Source organism: Eubalaena glacialis, chromosome 19, assembly GCF_028564815.1.
Source record: "Eubalaena glacialis isolate mEubGla1 chromosome 19, mEubGla1.1.hap2.+ XY, whole genome shotgun sequence".
Classification (NCBI taxonomy): domain Eukaryota; kingdom Metazoa; phylum Chordata; class Mammalia; order Artiodactyla; family Balaenidae; genus Eubalaena; species Eubalaena glacialis.
The window spans coordinates 12,776,442-12,796,329 of record NC_083734.1 but is presented as its reverse complement, the minus strand read 5'-3'; the positions used below and the strand labels follow the sequence as shown (position 1 = coordinate 12,796,329).

General features: G+C 43.2%; 1 protein-coding gene across 7 annotated transcripts in view; it reads right to left on the bottom strand.

The window, feature by feature from the left end:
* The window catches only part of ZZEF1 (zinc finger ZZ-type and EF-hand domain containing 1), a 117,212-nt gene that overhangs the window by 9,907 nt on the left and 87,417 nt on the right, over window positions 1-19,888 (bottom strand). For all 7 annotated transcript variants that reach the window (XM_061176817.1, XM_061176816.1, XM_061176820.1 and 4 more), the window contains 13 exons: window positions 19,428-19,705; window positions 18,165-18,339; window positions 17,545-17,677; window positions 12,792-12,991; window positions 11,163-11,282; window positions 9,556-9,747; window positions 8,585-8,685; window positions 7,117-7,252; window positions 6,662-7,021; window positions 5,483-5,626; window positions 3,736-3,904; window positions 3,471-3,569; window positions 2,902-3,067 (listed from right to left, as the gene is read on the bottom strand). In XM_061176817.1, the coding sequence (XP_061032800.1) occupies window positions 2,902-3,067; window positions 3,471-3,569; window positions 3,736-3,904; window positions 5,483-5,626; window positions 6,662-7,021; window positions 7,117-7,252; window positions 8,585-8,685; window positions 9,556-9,747; window positions 11,163-11,282; window positions 12,792-12,991; window positions 17,545-17,677; window positions 18,165-18,339; window positions 19,428-19,705 (2,273 nt within the window). The remainder of the gene's footprint in view (window positions 1-2,901; window positions 3,068-3,470; window positions 3,570-3,735; window positions 3,905-5,482; window positions 5,627-6,661; window positions 7,022-7,116; window positions 7,253-8,584; window positions 8,686-9,555; window positions 9,748-11,162; window positions 11,283-12,791; window positions 12,992-17,544; window positions 17,678-18,164; window positions 18,340-19,427; window positions 19,706-19,888) is intronic.

Genomic DNA, 19,888 nt, shown 5'->3' with positions numbered 1-19,888 from the left:
AAGTAAAATTGTCTCTGTTTGCATATGCCATGATATCATATATAGAAAATCCTAAGGACTGCAACAAAAAACTGTTAGAACTAATAAATAAATTCAGTAAAGTTACAGGATACAAAATCAATATAGAAAAATCAGTTGCATTTCTATACACTAACAATGAACTATCAGGAAGAGGAATTAGGAAAACAATCCCATTTACAATAGGATCCAAAAATAAAATACTTAGGAATAAATTTAACAAAGGAGGTGAAAGATCTACACTGAAAACTATAAAACACTGATGAAACAAATTGAAGAAGACAAAAGTAAATGGAAAGATATTCTGTGTTCATGGATTGGAAGAATTAATATTGTTAAAATGTTCATAGTACTCAAAACAACCTACAGCAATCCTTATCAAAACTCCAATGGCATATTCCACAGAAATAGAAAAAACAATCCTAAAATTTATATGGAACTACAAAAATACCCAAACAGTCAAAGCAATCTTGAGAAAGAAGAACAAAGCTGGAGGCATCACACTTCCTGATTTTAAACTATACTATAAAGATACAGTAATCAAAACAGTATGGAGTTGGTATTGGCATTAAAAAAAGACATATAGAGCAATGGAACAGAACAGAGAGCCAAGAAATAAACCTATGAATATATGGTCAATTAATTTTTGACAAAAGTACCAAGAATATGTAATGAAGAAAGAATATTCTCACCATTCAATAAATGATGTTGGGAAAACTGGATATCCACATGCAAAAGAATGAAACTGGACCCCTAGCTTACCATACACAAAAATCAACTCAAAATGGATTAAAGACTTGAATGTAAGACGTGAAACTGTAAAACTCCTAGAAGAAAACATAGGCTGTAAGCTCCTTGACATTCGTCTTGGCAATTTTTTTTTTGGCCATGCTGAACAGCATGCAGGATCCTAGTTCCCCGGCCAGGGATCAAACCTGCGCCCCCTGAAGTGGGAGTGCAGAGTCTTAAACACTGGACCACCAGGGAAGTCCCCTTAATATTCTTTTTCTTTTTTTTCGGCAATGATTTTTTGGATTCGATATCAAAAGCAAAAATAAACAAGTGGAACTACATCAAACTAAAAAGCTTCTGCACAGCAAGGAGAACAATCAACAGAGTGAAAAGGCACCCTGTGGACTAGGAGAAAGTATTTGCAAATCATATATCTGATAAGGAGTTAATATCCAAAATACACAAGGAACTCATACCATTCAGTAGCAAAAAATAACCCAATTAAAAAAATAGGCAAAGGACCTAAAGAGACATCTGTCCAAAGAAGGCATACAAATGGCCAACAGGTACATAAAAAGGTGCTCAATTATCACTACTCATCAGGGAAATGCAAATCAAAACCACAATGAGATATCACCTCCCCTGTGTTAGGATAGCTCCCATCAAAAAGATAAGAGAAAACAAATGCTGGCAAGGATGTCGAGAAAAGAGAGAACCCTTGTGCACTGTTGGTGGGAATGTAAACTGGTACAGCCACTATGCAAAACAGTATGGAGGTTCCTCAAGAAATTAAAGCTAGAACTACCAAATGATCCATCGATCCCACCTCTGGGTATACCCAAAAGAAATGAAATCATTATCTCAAAGAGATTATCAGTACTCCTATGTTCACTGCAGTATTATTCCTAATAGCCAATGTCTGGAAATAACGCCTGTCCATGGACGAATGGATAAAGAAAATGTGGTGTATATATACACAATGAAATATTATTCAGTTATGAGAAAAAAGGAAATCCTGCCATTTTCGACAACACAGATGAACCTGGAGGGCATTATGCTAAGTGAAATAAGCTAGATAAAGAAAGACAAATACTGCATGGTATCACTTTTATGTGGAATCCAAAAAAAAGTCAATCCTATAGAAACAGGGAGTTAGAATGGTGGTTGCCAGTGGCTGGGAAGTGGGGGAAATGGGGAAAGGCTGGTAAAAGGGTATAAACTTTCAATTACAAGATGAATAAGGTCTGAGGATCTATTATACAACATGGTGACTATAGTTGATAATAGTGTACAATACTATAACACATAACAGAAATTTGCTGAAAAGCAAATTTCAGCAAGAGGGTGAAATTTAAGTGTTGTCACATACCACAAAAAAAGGTAAACATATGAGGTGATGGATGTGTTAGTTAACTCGATTGTGGGAATCCTTTCACAATGTATAATGTATTATGTATCAAATCATTACCTTCTACACTTTAAATACATTACAATTTTATTTGTCAATTACACCTCAGTAAAGCTGGGGGTGGGGTGGGGAAAAGAAATAAACTAATTCTAAAATTTACATGGACATGCAGGGTAAAACTAGCCAAGACAATCCTGAAGATGAAGAACCAGTTGAAGGATTTATACTGCTAGATAACGTAAATTTGCTATAAAGCTACAATATCTAAGTGTGGTACTGGCACAAAGATAAACAAAAAGACCAATGGAACAAAAGCAACCAGGGATGGATCCATGTGTATATGGACACCTTCTCTGTGATAAAGATGGGACTGGAGTGTGGTGAGGGGAAAGGTGGGCTTTTGAGTTAAGTGGAGATCCATGTGAGAAAAAGCAAAGCATGACCCTACCCTTCAAATCATGCACTAAAATTCATTCCATGTGGATTGTAGACCTAAATATGGAAGAAAAAATAATTAAGCTTTATCTTCATGACCCCAAGGTCAAGTAAGTCAAAATTTTCCTAAATAGGACAATGAAAGCTCTATCATAAAGGAAATGAGTGATGAACTGGAAGACATTAAAATTAGAAACTTCTTTTCATCAAAGACACCACTAACAGAGTGAATGGCAAGCCCTGAAGTGGGGGGAGATATTCACAATACAAATACCCAGCAAGGGACTCGTATCCAGAAGGCAGCTTACCTGTGGGTGCAGCATCGCACGATCCTCAGGAGTAGGTGGATGGCTTTTAACCGCTGATGACCAGTCTGGCGACAGGCCACGCCCACCAGCCATTCCCAAATTTTGGCCAACGGGAGGTGCGGCACAACTCTTTCTTCTGACAGCATCTGCTTCAGAATCTCGAATCCTGGCAACCCCCACACACAGAGACATTTAAAAACTGTAAACTGCTCAAGTTTTAACGAATAGGAGGAAACCACTGTGATCATTTACGTTTCGCCTGAAATTATGCCTTATGTAAAAGCAACATAGGAACACTTTCAGTTCTTCCTTTTTGCAGAATGCCCTGGCAAATTCTAAGAGAACAAGCATCTTTCCTAGGTCCTGACAGATGGCTTTTTAGAAGGTACAACCTGCCCAACTCCAGCACATTCACGAGTGACGTGCGTGGGCCTTGTGAGACAAATTCGTTGAAGTCTCAGAGAAAAGTACCTGGTTTGATTTTAACAAAGATCAGTGACATAATGGCACCGACCCCCAGAGTGTCCCGGGCCGGGAGATCATGCAAACGGAAAGACCAGAGCACACACCTGTCTGGAATCGCCCCAGGTGCCCAGCCGTCACAGTGAATTTGTAGCCCCACTCGGTGTTGCTCATGTCAGAGGTGAAGCGGTAATACAGAGTATCTCCTGGGGCACACAAGAATCAGAAACAGGTCAGGACACTGCAGCAACAGGGAAAGGCAAGTGAGTGCTTTCCACTGGAACAGATTCAACACAGTTTTAAATCCTTCAACAATTTCCCTTCTAGGTACTTAACGTTAAGAGTCTGTATAACTCAGTATTTATTTACTACCTGGAAGCTCAAAATCTTTCCATTTCTGTTGAGACCCACTGAAGTTGTGTCGATCCTGCTGAAAGTCACCGCTGCTGGACATGGCTAGCTCGTCACAGCCTTCCTCTGTATTGCACTGAGGATCGAATTTGATTGAGAGGTAGATTGCACCAGGAATGTGAACTTTATCCTAGGAGGGGAAACAAGGACACTGCTGTCATCGCTGGCCACTGGACAGTGACTGAGGGCTTCCTTGCGCCAATCCTGCAGTTAAGACTGGGCATGTAGGAAGGGGTGAGTCACAGCCCCTGCCCTCCAGGAGCTCTCGGCCCAGCTGGGTCGGGGAGCACGCACACGGCTGCAAACACGGCAGGAAGCACACTGTGCAGCATGGGGCACAGCTCGGGGGGGGGCGGGGAGGGGAGGCGAGGGCAGGAAAGAGTCCCAGTGAAGGGATGTGTGGGTTGCTATGGAGACTGGGGGCACAGGAGCAGCCTGTCCAGGAAGAAGGAATGGCAGGAGGCAGGTGAGAGAGAGACGAGCACCTGGGGGTGCATTCCAGGCAAAGGAAAGAGCACTGACTGGAAAGCCTGACGTGCTCAGGGAATAACAGGAGCTTGATGTGTCTGAGGTACAGGGTGAGCTTTGTGTGCACATATGCTTGGGAGATGGGGACAGGGGTGACGTGACCCTGGAGAGGCCGGCAGGGACAGATGCAGAAGGCTTTGTGTGCTAAAATGAAGCGTTGAGACTTGTCTGGACAGCAGGGGGAGCCCTGGAAAGACTGTAAGCAGGAGAAAGCCTAGGTTAGGTTTGTGCTGTACCAGGATCACTGTGACAGCTGGTGTGCAGCAAGGCCAGGGCCGGGGCAGGCCAGCAGTGGGGGATCAGAGAGCAGCAGCGGGAAGGACCCAGGGAAGGGGAGGAGTCCGGGCAGCGGAGAAGGTAAGGTGATCGCTCTGAGGCAGAACTCGCTAGCTGGCTCTGAGGCAGAACTCGCTAGCTCACTAGGTGTGTCTACGTGGGGCTGGGGGAGTGGGGACAGAGCCTAGGAGCCGGGGAAGAAAAGAGGCTTAGAAGGTAGAGAGTGAGGAGGTTTATTCTTCTGCAAAACGAAACCTCAGCTGGCAACAACCATATCCTGGATTAGTTTCTCTATCACCCACCACTGTGGCCATAGGCCGTCACCTACTTAGAACGACAGCTCCAACATTTTGAAAAGAGATGAAGAAATGCAAGCAGCACTAGGTCAGTGAGGATAACTGTGGCCGCCCCCCTCCTGCCTCATCCAAACTCCTGCATCTCTCTGTCCACGTACAGAGTTTAGGATGGAAGAGATGAGGCTTTTCAGTTCTGGGTAATTAAACAAAGGGGTGGGAGACTCCAAGGTGTGGCCAGGTCATCAGGAGATGGACAGAGTGAGGGCTGAACCCAGACCCACACTCAAAGTCTCTGCCAGAGACACCAAGGCCTCACTCTCAGGAGCTTGCTGCAAGAAGAGGAATCTCTCCTCCAGGGCCGGGTGGCCCCTTGCTTTCTATTAAAACAAGGTCAGGAGAAGAGAGGACTTGTTTGTACAGATTCCCGGGACTGGCTTCAGGGAGGCAGACTGCTGCTGAGACCACGGGAGCACTTTCTAGGCCATGTCTGTCCAGGCGGAAAGAGCCGCAGTGGGAGTTGATGAGATTCATGCTACTCAGCAACCCTTGCAGGTCCTGCCAGCTGCGTACCCTGAGGCTGGGCGAGTCTGGCCCACCCTGGATCGTACCTCAAAGTTGGTGTTGTTGTTATACGGGTGTTTCGACTCCCTCACTTGCACCTCCATTCCTGGCTCCTCCATGAACTGGCAGGCAGCCAGGGCCATGGTGCCTAGCATGTTCTCTCGGCAGCCCTGGAGCACCTTCTGCAGTATCTGGTGGGACACAGGCAGGAAACATGGGAAGATGGTGACAAAGCTTTGTAGTTCAGCTAGAGACTGTGCCCAGGGCTCCTGAGTTCTGCTATGTGGGTCCCCTGGTTCTACACAGAAGGAAGTAGAAGAGATGCTTCCAGCCCTGTGAAAGTTTGCTAACCCAGCACTACTTCAAAAGACCAAGTTGAAGATCTGATTTAAAAACAAAACAAAAGATGATCACCACTTGTCAAGTTGAAACTTAAAATTAGAGCACTGGAGACTTTCCTGGCAGTCCAGCAGTTAGGACTCCGTGCTTCCACTGTAGGGGGCACGGGTTCGATCCCTAGTCAGGGAACTAAGATCCCACATGCCGCACGGTGTGGCCAAAGAAAAAAAAAATTAGAGCACTGGACTTAAGAGAATGCACAGACTCTGGTAAGACCCCACGTCTGCCACCCAGAAGCTGGGAGCCTTGGACAAGCCTCCTGGGCTTGATTTCTTCACCAATAAAACTCTCTGGGTCACAACGTAACACAGGTGTAAGTGCTGGCAGAGTGTCTGACCTAAGGTAGACATTCTAGAAACCATGGTTTAAAAAAGAAGACGTAAACCTTCCTGGAAGGCTTCCTGTATTACGGGAACAGGCTGTCAGAATCATAATTAACCCTGTCTCCCAGACTTCACACTGTGTGAAACCCTAGAGGACATGAGAAGAGACAGGCTAGCAAGGAGAGTTAGACTCATAAGTCTGAAAACAAAAAAGGAAAACTGCAAGGGCAGGTTTCGTGGGATCGTTACATCAAACACTCTCTGAGCACCAAGTCTGCCTAGGCCATGAGCTCGGCTCCAGGCCAGTACTTGGGAGAGTTTAACAGCGACCTGACCCTGCCTTCGTTGCGTTCACACCTGTCAGGGGGCTGTACAGCCACACACGTAACCTCACTCCAGGAAGGCACTCACTAGAGGAAGCCTATTCAAACCCCCGGCGGGGGGCTGGGAGGGACACAGAGGAGGAGCAAGTGGGGTGAGTGCCCAGCCCGGCTGCCTAATTACCTTCTCCCACTGGTGCTTTTCTTCCAGCTGCATGAACATATCCAGAATGTAGGTCATGTGGGCAGGGCCGCTCAGCTCCAGAATGTCCTCGCTCACCGGCACGTGCCCCGGCCACTCGGCGAGCAAGGACGCGAGCACATGGCGGGCGTACAGGACTGCTGTGGCCTCGTTCACGCGGAAGAGGTAGTCCCGCACGGCCCTCTTGCTCTTGCAGTTGAGCTCTTTGTGCAGGAGGGCGGCGCTCTTGCTGCGCCGCTGCTTGGCGTAGCTCTGCTGCAGTTCACTCTCCGTGCTGGAGATCAGCTTCTGGGTCACGGGGTTTGACTCCGCGGTGGCCTGGTCACAGCGTGCGGGCCGGGACTGCAAGCCAAAGACCAGCGTCACAGAGGCCTGGCCTTCTCACGACCGGGGTGGGGGTGGGAGGGACACCTTGCTTCCCAGGCGGGGCGACATACCAAGCATGGTAAGATAATCATGTCTGTATCCACAGCTTTGGCGCTCTGCTCGTCCAGTCGCAGACTCCTGCTGGGCTGCCACCTCTGAGCCAGGGTCCGTATCCTTTCATCGGTGGTGAGCTCATCCCCGTCAAACCTGAAGAGAAGGAAGGAACGCAAAGTTGGGCACCTGAGTTACAGAAAGGCAAGAGTTTAACCTGCAGTGAAACTTGCAGAAATGCCGATCCCAGTTATTTTCCTGTTATTTTGCAGTTACGTTATTACGTTCCATATTTCGCACACTAGATTCACAGTGTTCATCTATTTCATGCACGCAAATGTGCACACGAACGTGCACGCATGCCCATGTGCCCACAGCAGAGATGCAAGCCATCCCTTAGGATCCATTCTTCCTTTCATTTAGAAACAAAGTTCCCTCAAGTTTTAGCAAGATACACAATCACCCAGCTGGAGACACAGTTCCCAGTCCTCCTAGCAGCAATGCAACTAGGGTCACGCCAACGGGAGGCCAGTGAGGTAACGCGTGCCATTTCCATAGCCTGCCCTCAAACAACTGGGTTAAGGATGAGCTCCTTTACCCACCTTCCCCCTTTCCTCTGGGCTGGAACAAAGAGCTGGTGTCGGGGAGCCAGCTCTGACGACACAGATGAGGACAGCACCCTTGGGGGTGTGGGGTCCCTTGTGAAGCAGACCGCCCACCCACCCTAGGCTGCTGCCTACCTCTGGACTGCGCCGTGAGAGGGAAAACAAATTCCATCCTCCTTGACCATGATACTTCTGTGTCCTAACTGATGCAACCCTGCCTCATCTCACAAAGGATTTGAGGCAGTACATAATACATATGGGAAAATAGAAATATGAAATAACAAAAGAAAATTAAATTGGAATTGGATATAAATCAGAATAGGAAGTCAAAACTAGGATGTGGGGGATGGAGGAGGAGATTAGTTGCAGAAACATAAAGTTCTCCACAAATTTAAGAGCTGGGCCCGAGAACTAGCTCTGAACTTCCTGGCCAAGAGGAAGGGTATATTGTTAATTTTATAATAATCCTTGAAGAAAAAACACAAAAATAATGCACCGAAGTGAAAAAACAAACAAACGAAAGGACACTTTTGACCAGAATGTACCAGAAGGTCCTGCTCTGCACCGTTTGCTCCCTGGGCTGACGTGGGAGAGAAACCTTGGCGTCTGTGTCAAAACTCTGCCCCCACAGCGAGTTTACTCTAAGAGGCAGACTGCGAATATAAAGTTCTTCCTAAAGGAGAAGCACACAACACAACTCAAAGATGAGCCATACGGTGTGGCACAGCCAGCTTTCGTGTCGCTTTGTGAAGAACTGAAAACCAACTGCTCTTTGGCCTGTCAGGAGTTTTTATCCAGATCTTGTTGGCAGGAGGTAAACAGAGTCCCGCCCTTACTTGTTGCCTCACTCACTACACCTTGGCTGCATCTCAATGTCCCTTACCTCTTCTGAACCTCCAGGAAGAAAGAGTCGGTCCTCTTCATCTGCAGTTCGTATATGGCCCGGAGAATGTGCAGAGGGGCATTGAGGGCGTCGTGAGCCATCTGAAGGCCACAGGGAGGAAGTAGAAGAGAGACAATTTAAACTGCTTTAACACATTATTGATGATCTGACCTCAAAAGTGATAAAACAATTATTTCCTAAAGTTACCACAAGTTATAATTTAAGAACATCACATGGGCACTTCATGCATATAAGATTATAAGCCCTAAAACATGGACTGTAAAATCTGCATTACTGTTATAAATTCAAAGGAAGATATAAAACATGGAAACACCAAAAAAAAAAAATCATGCAAACAAATGTACTGCTAATAGTCAATAATTACCCACCAAATTGTATTCATTGCTAGCTTCTCTGTAGCAGCTGCCTTGCACTCAAGTTTGATAAGTGGCACATAAATCTAAGTACTGGACTTTCTTTTGATGTTTTTAAAAACTGTACTTGCTTTTCTTATATCCACCCCATACTCTCTGTTTACTCTTCACACAGTTAGATCCTTTGAAGTCCAAGCCCTTGCCCATTTTCACATCATTCTGAGGAAGAGTGGATTATCCAGGGAAAGTAGGAGTGTGTCTGGGAAACTGTGAGGACAGACTGTCATCTGGGGATTTATGGACAGGCCTGAAATTACATGCAAAATTTTACAAAAGTATTTGCAAGTATAGTTTATGGGAGAAACGATCTAAAGCTTTTGGGTCCATGACCCCCAAACATTAAGAACTACTGTTGTAATAGGGCTTTTCCATCCCTCTGGACGAATTCTGCACAATACCGACTGAGTCTTCAGGAAGTGCATTCCCAGGACATCAGTCTGAAGCATTTTCACATGGGGGTTAAAACACAGTCCAAGCCAAAGAGAAGCCATTCCTTAGAGTCCCTTCCTCAGTCCACACCGTGACCCAAGAACGTACCAAGAAACATATTCTGGTGGGCTCATCCAGGCTTTCGAGAGGGTCTAGCTTTTTCTGCTCTGGCTCACCCGGGCTGCTGACTGACCGTTCCACCTCCTCCTCCTGGTCCCCTCGCTCATCCAGCTCCAGCTCTCCATGCTCAGCCAAAGTGCTGATCTCCTTTTTTGAGGAGTACAGCATGATGGACAAAATCTACACAGAAAGAAAATCAGGCAGGGCAGGAACATGAGTGTTTAGTGGGTGAGATCTTTAACCCTCAAAGGGTAGAAAATATCTGACTGAACCTTTTAAAAGACATCAGAATTCACAAAAAGAATGTAAAATTAGTAAAGAAATATGAAAACATGTTCAACCATACTTATAATCAAAGAAATGCTGACCAAAAACTACAAGGGACCTTTGCGTTTAACTTTGCCATTGATGGTGTAAGTTGTTATCATCCTTTTAGAAGGCACTTTGGTGAAATGTAAAGAGCTATACAAATGTTCATAACCTTTGACCTGGTAACTCATCTTCTAGGAATAATGTAAAATGTGTAAAAAGTTATACTCCTGATATTGTCAATGAAGCATTTAATAATGGAAAAAAACTGAAATCCATCTTTATGGATCATCTGCAGCCATTAAAGATGGTCGTTATGAAAACTACCTAGCAACTTAGAAAAATGGCCATCACATGACCTCAATTTATCTCAACAGTGTGCTTCATTGTACAATCTAAACCTATGTATGTAATATAAACACAGAAGGAAAAAAATTAGAAAAAGGAAATACACATAATACTAATGGTAGCTGTGTTTGCGGGGGATGAAATTTGGAGTTTTTCTTTCTTTTCTATTTTTCAAACTTTCTGAATATAAAAAACATAAGTTTTTGAATGTAAAAAAAATTTACTTTAAAATATTTCCTAAAGAACAAGAGCTCAGATGCTCACCAGGTTATCCATTAATATGTTTTAGCGTATTCCTAAAACCTAACCAAATCCTCCTGTGGCAACTGAGAGCTGTTTCCTGGAGCTCAGGCCTCTGTGTGACTGAGAATGGCCAGCTGAGCACCCCCATACAGCAGCAGCCTTTTCTGACCTGAAGCTGACACTTGGCACAGAAATGCCCCAGGGAACCACAGTAATTCCACTAAGAAAAATCGAAGGCCTATGGCGAAAAGTAATAAAATGAAAATTATCAACTAAAATCCTACATAAAATAAACATAAGTGAGGACAAATTTAGGAACTGATTTTAGCTCAAAGGAAGTTTAAAGGGAAATAATAATTCAAGGGCAGATTTACTACCATGATATAATTGGTCAACCGTGTGTTTCCACAAAATACTTCTCTTCCAATATTCTTTGAACAAACACCAAATTCATTTTCCCTGACAAGGGAGGACAGGTGTCATAATCTCTATTTCCAAAAGGGAAGACAAATGTAAGACACTGTTTTAACAACCGCACCAGATGAGAGTGCACAGGGCAGAACCAGCTGTAACTGACTGGTGGTTCTAACTCCCAGGCCAGTAAATCTGCAGCAGGAAACAGCAGCAGGAATCACACTCCCAGGCCAGTAAATCTGCAGCAGGAAACAGCAGCAGGAATCACCCTGGTCCCTTACTTCCAGGTCCCGGAGGAGCCACGTCTTACTGAAGCCGGTCCCTTTGCTGCACTTTTTCACCAGCAGCTTCAGCAAGTCAGTCTGAAGGAAGGTAGCATGGGTCTCTTCAAAACCATGAGCCTGCCAAACAGAAAAAGAATGATCTGCAACTGCCTCAGAGTGAAGAAGGTAAGGGTCACTTGGGGAGAAGCAGGCCTCTCTGTCAGAGCCCAGTCTCAGCTAGTGGCCCAAGTTCACCTTCTGGTGAAAATTCCAGAGTCAACGGGGAGGATGAAACTCTGAACCTCAGCCATAACCTAAGTCTGTTCGCTCTCTAATTCATTCACTCAACAAGTATTTCTGAAGCCTCGTACATTCTATGTGCTGAGTCCTGTGCTAAGAACAGAGGTTTTATGTCCCCCTCCTGCTCTCTACCTTCCAAAAGCTTCCCACTGCCCTGCAGACTGAAATCCGAGTCCCTGTTCCTAGCTGACGAGGTCCTGCAGGCTCCCTGCCTGTCTCCGTGGTCTCGTCTCCTCCTCGCATTGTCCTCAAGCCCCGAGGTAGTTCCCTCTGCTCCCTGACACCCAGGCCTGGAGCTGGACCTCTCCCAGGATGTAATGCTCTGCCCAGACTCCTCATCTATCACCTCAGATTTCACCTCCTCGGAAAGGCTCTTTCTGACTCATGGTGGATTTCCTTGCAGGCTCTTTGTTGTCTCCCTCGCAGTTTAGGTTGAAAGCTCCATGACAGCAGGGACCTTCTTTCTAGTTCAACACTACGTACTCAGTTCCATCTGGCCCCTGGTGCTCGACAAACAGACAAATATTTACGCAATGAGGGATTCAAAGACAGAAATGGTCTCTGCCCTCAGGGAGTTTATTTTCTCTTTCCTACTGTAATGCAAACAACTAAAACAATAGTAGATTGTGATAAATGCCATGAAATCAACAAACAGCAGATGTGTGGTCTCAAGCCTAAAAATATAAACCCTCAGGGCTGGGCCAGAGCTGAAATGCCATCTAGTCCAATCTCCTTGTGGTGCTTGAGTCGTTCCATGGCCTCCTCGCCAGTGTTGCCAAAGTCAGGGAACGCATAAACTTTCCAAATGAGATCCTTCTCCCATGGCTAGTTCTGTTGGAAAGATCCTCCCTATTGATGCCCCTCAGATAGTAGAAGAATCATGTTCCCCACAAGTCAAGGCTTCCCATCTCCATGTCAATTATCGCCCAGCCCTTTAACTTGTCTGTCTTCTCTCACACCAAATGCCAAACCTATTGCTCCAAGATACCATAAGATATTAGTCCCCTTTATTCTTCCTAGGATGAACCAGAAGGGACCGTGGTTCAGAGGGAAGTGAGAAACTGTTCAGTCAATTTTTCTTCTCATCTTCCAAGGTTACGGGCCCATTAGGTAGTGGCACCTGGTTCCATGAGGCAGGACTGAAAAATTATAGAGAACCAACTGTTGGGAAAATTCTGTTTCTTCCTTAAAGTTATCCATGTGCAAGGCGCCAATTATTTCTAAAAATAATCAAGATCCTATGATTAACCATCCATTGAAATCAGATGGTACTTCCTTCTAGTTAATACCCTGCAGGTGTTAAATCACAGCCAGATTCATCAGCAAATGGAAGAAGCTCACCACTACCTTTAGTGTTTTGTATAATCCTTTGAGGGCCAGGGACAGGACCCAAGTTGCTTCCACTGCCTCGGGACAATGGCTGTCCATGCTGGTTTGCAGAAGGTGACTGGCAATAAAGGCAAAGTGCTGGGAGTATTGGCTCAGCTGGGCCTGAGAGCTGCTGCATTCCGGTCCTCCTCCTTTCTGGACCAGCTGGTAGTCCTTCACTGAAGGGTGATGTCAGGCAGGAAAAGAAGGCACAAAAAGCACAGTTAATACTTCCTGCAGATAAGTTTCTTCCCCAGTAATGTGCCCTACTGAAGCAAGAACTGCAGACCCCAAAACACAAATCTCTCTGGTTTCAAACTTAGCCATTATATTTAAGGCCAGCTTGCAGCTGAGCACAAAAGTGGTACTGGGCCACCTACCCACCAAGCAACCAAGAGATGCAATTCACATTCCTACTACTCACACAAACAGGTTGTCTCCAAAGGTGTTAAAGGAAGTTCATAAACACAGAACACATGAGAGACTTCCATTTCAGAACAAGCCTGAGTAAAAGGGATCGGATTTACTCTCTTACGTTAAACAACCAGAACCCTGGAAAAATACATGAAACGATGGTTTGCAGACATTGGGCAATAGGTAGTACAGGACGATGACCCCTGAAAGAAGGGACATAAACCAGGTGAGCCTTCCAACAGCCCTGGCTATCTGGAGACAATTTCCAGCCTGCACAGCATGGAGTGGAAATCCAAGTCCAGTTTTAGTGAACTGAGGAGACAGAGGTCAGAGTTCAGGGAAGTCAAGGCAGCTAGAACTTATGGGGCAGACTATCACAGAGAAGGGAGATGCACAGAGAGAGGGGTGTGTGGGAGACCCCTCTAGATATCTACAGAGGGTTCCTCATGAGTCTTTGGCTGAATACTGATCTACACAAATGTGAGAGGAAACTATCTAGATAGGAAACTACCGAGTTCTAGGAAAGAACTGTCAAAAAGCAGTAGGCAGAACAATTCTTGGAGCTCACAAAGAACTCTGAGAATATTCTGTCTTCCCACCAGTGAGAGTGGAAGTGTCCTAGTCGGGGGCAAAAAACTATTTGAAGACATAATGATCAAAAAAATCCCAAATTTGATGAAAACTATAAATCTATAGATCCAGGAGCTCTTTAAACCATCAAGCAGAAGAAACATAATGAAAATCATGCCAAGGCACATCATAATCAAAATGCTAAAAAGCAGTGATTAAGAGAAAAATCTTAAAAGCAGGCAGAGAAAAGAGACACATTTTGAAGAGTAACAGAGAATGACGGCTGACTTCATGGCAGAAACTATGCAAACCAGAAGAAAAGAGATCAATATCTTTAAGGTATGCAAAGAAAAAACTCCCAGTCTACAATTTTTTACCTAGAAAAATTCATCTCAAAGATGAAGTCAAAGTAAATATTTCTTTGGTTTGGTAGGACGAACCAAAATAACGATTTTGTAGCAGCTGACCTGCACTACAAGAGATATTAAGGGAAGTTTTTCAGGAAAAAAAAAAATGATACCAGGTACAAACTTGAACTTATACAAGGAATGAAGAGCACCAGAAATGGTAAATATGTGGCTAAATATTAAAGTTACTGTTTTCTCATTTTAAGATCCCTTTTAAAGTATGTGACTTTTAAAGCAAAATAAATAATGTATTGTGAGGTTTATATCATGTAAAAGTAAAATGTGTGACAACAACAGTACAAAAGATGATGGAATAAAAATAGAAAACCTATGTTTCTTCACTATATGTGAAGTGGTAGATTGTTTGAAGATAGACCACGATGAGTTAAAGGTGTATATTATAAACCCTAATGCAACCAGTAAGAAATTATTTGAAGGTAAACTACTGTAAACCCTAAAGCAACCACTAAAAAAATAAGATACACTTTAAAGCTAATAGTGGAGATAACATGGAATCATTAAAAAAAACAAAAACAAAAACAACTCAATCCAAAAGAAGTTAGAAGGAAAAAAAGAACAAAGAACAGATGTGACAAACAAAAAACAAGCAAGAAGATAGTAGATGGGCTTCCCTGGTGGCACAGTGGTTAAGAATCCGCCTGCCAATGCAGGGGACTTGGGTTCGAGCCCTGGCCCAGGAAGATCCGACATGCCGCGGAGCACCTAAGCCTGTGTGCCACAACTACTGAGCCTGCGCTCTAGAGCCCACGTGCCACAGCTACTGAACCCCATGCACCTAGAGCCCATGTTCTGCAACAAGAGAAGCCACGACAATGAGAAGCCCGCACACCACAACAAAGAGTAGCCCCCGCTCGCCGCAACTAGAGAAAGCCCACGCACAGCAACGGAGACCCAACACAGCCAAAAAACAAACAAACAAACAAACAAACAAATAAATAAATAAGAAGATAGTAGATTTGAACTCAATCATCCTGATAAGTGTATTGAATACAGATGGTCTAAACATCTCAATTAAAAGGCAGGTATTGGGGAGGGACAAATTAGGAGTTTGAGATTAACAGACATACACTACTATATATATAACCAACAAGGATCTACTGTATAGCACAGGAAACTATACTCAATATTTTGTAATAACCTATAAAGGAAAAGAATCTGAAAAAAGAATATATATATTGAATCACTGTGCTGTAAACCTGAAACTAGCATGACATTGTAAATCAACTATACTTTCATTAAAAAAAAACAACCAAAAAAAGGGCAGGTATTGTCAGACTGGATTAAAAAAGAAGACTCCACTATGTGCTATCTACACTTGAAATGTAAAGACACAGGAAGGTTAAAGCAAAAGAATAGAAAAAGACGCATCATGCAAATGTTAGTAACAACAACAACAAAAAAGCTAGAGAGGCTAACTAAATATTAAAGTAGATTTCAGAACATGGAATATTATTAGGGATAAAAAGGAACGTTTCATAATGAAATGAGAAACAGACCATACACGCAATTATAGCTGTATACCTCAACATTCCTTTCTCAGTAATTGTTAGAACAAATAGACAAAAAATCAGTAACAGTATAGAAGACTTGAACAGCACTGTCAAATGACTTGATCTCAATGACATCTATAGGACACTCTACCAACAACACAGTATATGCATTTTTTTCAAGTGCACATGGAATCTTATTTGAAACAGACTAAATTTTTGACCATAAAACAAATTGCAGTAATCTTAATAGGACTGAAATCATTCATAATATGTTCTCTGACCACAACTTGCAATCAATAACAGAAAGATATCTGGAATATCCCCAAATATTTGGAAATTAAACAACAAAATTTTAAATAATCACAGAAGAAAGAAAAAAAATCACAAGATGAATAGAAAATACTGTGACCTGAATGAAAATGATAACACAACTTATCAAAAATTATGGATGTGGATAAAGCCACACCTAACAGGAAATTCACAGCATTAAAATGCTTCTATCGACAAAAAAAGAAAGGTCTCAAATCAGTGATTTAGACTTCCACTTTAAGAAACCAGAAAAAGAAAAAAGAGCAAATTAAACTCAAAGCAAGAAGAAATAAGGAAATTAATAATGGAAAGATAGAAATCAATAAAAGAGAAAACAGATATAACAGAGAAAAATCAATGAAACCAAAAGCTGGTCCTTGGCAAAGATCCAATAAATTGATAGATCTCTGGCTAGTCTAGGAAACAAAAAAGAAAAGATACAAATTACCAAAACCAGGAATGAGAAGAGGCATCTGATACCCCATGTGAGGTTCAGAGAAATTAAAGATCTACATTTTATAAGCCCCAAATTTATCCCATAAGTGAATGGAGAGATATACCACGCTCCCAAGTCAAAAGACTCAGTATTGGTAAGATGTCAGTTCTCCCCAAATGGATCTATAGATTCAATACAATGCCAATCAAAAGTCCAGCAGGTTCTTTAATAGAAACTGACAAGCTGATTCTAAAATTATACAGAAAGACAAAGGAACTAGACTAGCCAACAATTCTGAAGAATAACAAAGTTGGAGAACCTGATTTCAATACTCAGGAGAAATCTACAACAGTCAAGACAATGTGATATTCCCATAAGGACAGATATATAGATTAATGGAATGTAACAGAATCCACAAATAGACACAAACATACATGGGTCAATTAATTTTCACAAAGTTGCCAAGATAATTCAAGGAAGAAAGAATAGTCTGTTCAACAAATGGTCACAGAACAATGGGATAGTCATATGCAAACAAACAAACAAACAAATAAATAAACCTTGACTTTTACATTGCACAGTACACAAAAATAGCACAGACAGTGCCTAGTGCTGAAGCTGAATGATAAAGCAGATTATTTCAAGAGCAGACCTGGGCACATAATGATGTACCTTCACTGTTCTATTTATGAAACAAAGTGGAAAGTGACGTGAATGCCAATACAATTATGTGAAGTTATTTTACAGTCCTGTAGCCACCTGACTCCATCATATATTTAAATTACCCATTAGAAAACAAATGACACTGGCAAATGAAAAAAGTAAATGTTCAGAACTTAAACATCTAGCCAACCCAAAAACACAGAGCCATATACACAAAGTAACAGTGTGGAAAGGGCCTTCAAAGTGATTCCAATTCAACCACATTACTTCAGAGACAAGCAAAAAGAAGTTCAGGGAGCTATAACTTGTTTTTTAAAAATTCACATGCAGGGGCAAGAACCAAGATATCTTAACTGATTTTAGGGTATACAGAGATTAGACAACTGTCTCTCATTCTTAGAAAAAATAATTATGCTTGGGACCTGTTTTCCTCTTCCGGGTTTTGACATTGACGATCACAGCCCTGTTCTTCTCAGTAAAGTGCTTCAAGATGATCACATTATGTGGTTCATTGGCATTATCCATATAAACACAGCGGGTCCCCGCGCAGAGGACCTAAACATGACACAGACAGAAAAGGCAACTCAGCAGCACATACAGCACAGTGCCTTTTGCTTGTGCCGCTGACTTCAACAAGCACTCAAGGACAGGGTTCTTCCCATCTCTAAGTCCAGGGCCTGGCACAGGCCTGGCACAGAATTGGTTTAAGTGCTTGCTGGATAAAGCCATGTTTTCACAGTCCTCTTCGTCCCAACCAGTTGAGAGACGTGAAAAGTAGAAATGAGATCAAGATGAATGCCAAAGTGAACAACTGTATTTTGAAGTTCTCTGTAATTTAATATATTACAGTTACCTATTATTCAAAGCCAAGAAAATGAATCAAATGGCTAAACTGTTAAAAATGCAAGTTGAACAAACCATCCCATAATCTTGAAAATATACCAATACTGTGAAGGCAAATTATACAACTAAATAAAAAAAATCTTCCAAAGATATACGCTGTGCACGTGATGAAGAGGAGGCCAGGCCTTCAGTGGCATACCTGGGGGAAGCCGACCAGCACCAGCAGCGTGAAGATGTTGGTGTGCTTCAGCTGGAAAGGCAGCTGCTTGATGCAGTGGTCTGTGAAGGTGGCAATGACGTCACGCCACAGGGGGGCGCTGTTGAGTGATCGCAGGATCTCCGCCATGGAGCAGGCCCAGTCCAAGCCCACGCGGCTAGAAGGCAAGAGCTCCATTAGATGGCAGCGCACAGGCTCCAAATTCAACTCATCAGGTTGCCACACTCTAAGGCAGACCCAGAGGCATGCCAATGAGCCATTCATTATATTAATTTAAAAACTACCAGAACGCTAGACAACGCTTTATCTGATCAGGAGCCTACTCCTCTATTCTTCCTTTACTTAAAGGTTTTCTTTAAATCATGAATACATTGTTGTGCTTTATCAAATGATTTTTCTTCACTGGTTGATATGATCACATTGTACTCCCTCACTCCCATTTTGGCTGTTGTTAATGTAGTGATTTTAAAACTGTAAACCCTCCTTGATTTCCTGGAATAAATGTAAAGTAGTCAAAAACAAAACAAACAAACAACAAAACTACCAGAATGATGCTTTTCATATAATGATAAGGGTGTGTGGGAGGGATATCAAGATTTGTTACTCATACACTCAAGTCTACAGCTATGCTTTTAAAAATCTCTATAAAAGGTCACGCACACATGTGCACTTGTGCACACGCACATTCACGCACAGAAAAAAACTTGGAAGGGAATATATACTAAAATAGCACCAGGGAGTTCCCTGGTGGCCTAGTGGTTAGGATTCTGGGCTTTCCCTGCCATGGCCCAGGTTCAATCCCTGGTCAGGGAGCTGAGATCCTGCACGCAGTGTGGCGGCAGTGGGGAGAATAAAACAGCACCAGATGCATTGATGTGGTGGTACAAGGCAAGGTAAGGTGATTTTTTTCCCCATTTTGGTTTTCCAAATTTGGTATTGTGATTATGTTACTTTTATATAATGAAAATAGATCTATTTTCTTCAACCCCAAAGCCTACACTTATTACTCTCAAGAAAGAACAAACCAGAATATATATCACCAGAGAGTGCCCAGACTGCACAGCTGTCTTAATGTGGGTTTTAAGCACAGTTTTAATGTCGGTTGACAGTGTTGCTAATAAAACAAATTCCACTCTCACAAAAGATCCCTAGACAAGAGCACGGAAGCACGCTGAAATTAATCAACAGCCAGATCACTGACCTAAAGAAATGAACACCAAGGTGGGGTAGAGTGGGGGTGGCTACCTGTCCAGACACACAGCTCCCAGGCTGAAGAGCAGGTGGGTAGTCTTCCAGCCATCTGGCACAATGGAACTGTCCCCTGCTGCAAACAGGTTGTGCTTGGCTGAGAGGACCTTGGTCACTGCGGCATCAACCTCCACTGGTGAAAGGCGGATGATTAACTGGCCGAGAAGACCCAGGGTGAGGTGATACGTTTCATTCAGGTGGCCTGCGTTTGAGATGACGACCTGGAACATGAGCGGGAGCACGTGCTCCAGGTCTATCAGGGGGACTGTGGGATCCTGTCGAGAGAGGAGAAGAATCTGTTCAATACAAAAATCTATGTAACCACACCAACTAAACACTCCATCTCCTTCATATATTATTTATAACTGGCCTGGTGCCAAAGGAATTATGCAGTGTCTTTCACAAATGGCTTAGGGACAATCGACTGTGAAATAAACATTCTCAGGTATCATCTCACA